Source organism: Macadamia integrifolia, chromosome 4 (genome assembly GCF_013358625.1).
Source record: "Macadamia integrifolia cultivar HAES 741 chromosome 4, SCU_Mint_v3, whole genome shotgun sequence".
Taxonomy (NCBI): domain Eukaryota; kingdom Viridiplantae; phylum Streptophyta; class Magnoliopsida; order Proteales; family Proteaceae; genus Macadamia; species Macadamia integrifolia.
The window spans coordinates 18,004,333-18,007,501 of NC_056560.1; the positions used below are offsets into that span (position 1 = coordinate 18,004,333).

Below are 3,169 nucleotides of genomic sequence, written 5' to 3' on the forward strand. Positions count from 1 at the left end.
AAAAAAAAAAAAAAAAGGGCATACCTTACCCGATGCACAAGACTCCCACTTGAGCAAACATGGGAAAATACTAGGTGGTATGGACATGTTATCTATATCATTATCCAATCATATACTGAATTTATATATATATATATATATATAACATTTTGCGCCATTACAGTGCCTTGTAAAAATTGTTTTAAAAAAAATCAATTTTGTTTGGAGCCTTTTCTCACGACATAACAAAATTTTGTAAACTAATCAGGGAAGCTTATCTTGTATTTTATTAAAAAAATTGTAACTAATTTTTAAAAAAATAATTAACTATCATTTTTATGATTGTAATGATTAGAAAATAAGGTTTTTTTACCCCTCCTACACACAAATATCAAACTCAAAGTAGTTTGCAAGCCACATTGCCACTTGTCTACCGCCAAGTGCAACGATGATTTGGCTACCCAACAATAATATACTAGGGGATTTCCTCCATCCATCTATCGAATTTCATGGCCAATCTCAATTGTACAGCCCACCTCATTTGGGGATTTCTCTAGATTTTCAGAGGCTGCTGCTTCAGTGTGGGGTTCAGTTCAGTGAGGTTTCATAGAATTATAGGGTTTTTTATTTTATTTTTATTTTTTTTTCAGCAAAAGGAAATTATAAGTTTTAGGTCCCATGGTCTTCATAGTTCCATAATTCTTCATGGTTCCAAAATTTAAAGATTCATTGTTTCACGTTTTCAGCACACCCAACCATTGGTTGATGATGCTCTCTGAGTTCAACAGCAACCTGATCCCTCATGATACCAATTACCAACACCACAAAACCCTGTTCAGCAGCAGAACCTGTTTCCCCTCCCAAGCCCCACCCCCTCTTTATGATGATAGCATATTACCATCAAAATGCTGAAGATATGACCATATAGGCCTTTCTTGCTTCTTCAAGCATGATTCACTCCCCATCTGGCAACTATAGATGTCCAATAGGAATCAGATCCCTAGAATTAAATTACAGTAAAAGAAACATGAGTGACCAATGAAGCTGTTGAGCTGCCACCAAAAATATCACCAGGCTCAGAAAAAGGGTGGGGAAACACCATAACCAATCTTGTTGCCAGTTGAATGCACAGAGCACAAGCTAACTCACCTCAGCCTTCAACTTCCTGATAATGTAGATCACCATCTATATATCAGTAAAAGATTAAAGGCGCCACAAAAGCTATTGGAAACAGCCAATATCCTGTACAGAGAATATGTTAACGCCCCTGATGATGCACGGTTGTACATCAACTCTGATGTTACAAGAGCTTAATTATAAAACTGATTCCTTTACCAATGTATCCTAATATGATCAGCACCTTCATAAGCAACAAGTCTATTCTCGGATCTGTTCATCCTCCCCATCTTCTGGAGAATGGCATGCTCTGTGATCTTTTCTTCCTGCAAAACAATAGAAAGCCAACATAAAGGTCGGTTTATATAGTCACATCTCAATCAACAATCACTATTCTCATGAACAATAGGAAGCACACCTGAGAGTTCGATGACAGCATTGTTTCTAGCATCTGGGCCACTCCTCCAATCATTTGACCGTCCAGTCATTACATGCATTCGAGGTTGTAATATGAAATGATCTGGACCAATATTTTGATGCTCATCATTTCCCCTGACTGAGATTCTCCCAGAAGAGTCTGGTGTTGGTCGGAAGCCTACACTTGAGATTGTTGCCCCAACTAGTGGTGATGGCAATTTGCTGGTAGAAGCATCAGCTTTTAGGCCACTACCAACTTCCTTTTTGGCGTCAATTACAAAGGAACCAACAATTACCTGTGCAAGTTGGCAAAAAGTCTTATACTGCAAGTTCAAAGAAGGGGAGGGATCCTGATAATTCTTTCACCCAGGAGGGTGGGGGAGAGGAAGAAGAAAATTTGGGGCTTGGGGAACAGCACCTGCACTGGGCTGGCAGCCTTTAATGGTCCCCCTACTCCACCTCCAACAATCCGACCATCAGAATCAGACAGACATACACTAAGTCCCCCAGTTCTTGAGGATGCTCCTCCAACCTCACTATGCAGGTAAGATCCAGTCAGTGAAAGGATCTCAAAACGACCCTGAAATCCAATGCATTACACAATTGATGTTAAGACATGGCATAGACAAATGAAGCCACATTTTACTGCATCATCTCTATCACCAACTCAACTCAACTCAATTCAGCCTTATCCATTTTTCAGTTAATCATTGAAAAGATACCAAAGAGTTGAAGATATGCACTTCTGGCATTTGTACTCCAATCTGACATGTAAATTTCACATGGTAATGTTGATGCTTTCTACTAATTCATTGGCTTTGATTGAGAAAAAATATGTTAAAACCTAAACTATTTCTTTTAACCCAAACAAACTTGAAGAGAAGATTCTTGCATTGCAGGTGAGCCATATGATTATTTTTTGTCCTACAGAAAGAGATGAGATGATACATCAATTGTCAATAGGTTAGTGACTTGGTGGATGACAATTGATCCCAGGAAAAGCTCACATAATGGGGAGAAAAAGGAGATGAGTTAGATTCTCAATTCGGAAATTTGACTAGTAGGATGACTCCACAGAGCATGGGAAAGAACTGGGAAAGAAAAAGAGGAATAAAAAATCATCACCATGGCAATGGTCATATATTCTTTTACAAAGCCCTTAATAATGAAAATCAACATAAGATTGCTGTTTTTCCTCAAGCGATGAGAAAGATGATACAGGTAGTCAGGTACAATATCCAAATGAGGGATCTATCATGTTAATTGCATCTATGAGGGTCTAGAGATAGAATTGAAGCAAACTGATCCACTCCCAAGGCTAGGGAGTCGAGCCACTAGTGACTCCAAATAAGAATGACTTAATGTCTAGTACTTTACTCCTCAAACTTTGATTCCTCCACAGTCAAATGACTCACCTGATTGCATAATTTATCTAAAACAACAAAATATTAGAAGATAAACCAATCAACTCAATAGGTTTTTCCAATTGGTCCTTGAAGATCACTGCTTCCCTAACTCATAAATCCCAAAGACCCTCTCTTAAGGACCTCTTCAAAATCTCTAAGTGAAAGAAAGTAAAAGAAGATCAGAAAAATCATTTTCTCCTTCTCTTTCTTTTTATTTATTTATTTTTTTTCCTATATTGTTTTTTTTTTTT

At 37.8% G+C, this 3,169-nt stretch overlaps 1 protein-coding gene across 1 annotated transcript in view; it reads right to left on the reverse strand.

Moving 5' to 3' along the window:
• Positions 1 to 1,067: 1,067 nt before the first annotated feature.
• LOC122077101 (AT-hook motif nuclear-localized protein 14) overlaps positions 1,068 to 3,169 on the reverse strand; it is a 10,324-nt gene continuing 8,222 nt past the window's right edge. The window contains exons 4-6 of the mRNA XM_042642901.1: positions 1,931 to 2,092; positions 1,514 to 1,808; positions 1,068 to 1,421 (exon numbers count right to left, since the gene is read on the reverse strand). Coding sequence (XP_042498835.1) covers positions 1,357 to 1,421; positions 1,514 to 1,808; positions 1,931 to 2,092 — 522 coding nt within the window. The 3' untranslated portion in view covers positions 1,068 to 1,356. The remainder of the gene's footprint in view (positions 1,422 to 1,513; positions 1,809 to 1,930; positions 2,093 to 3,169) is intronic.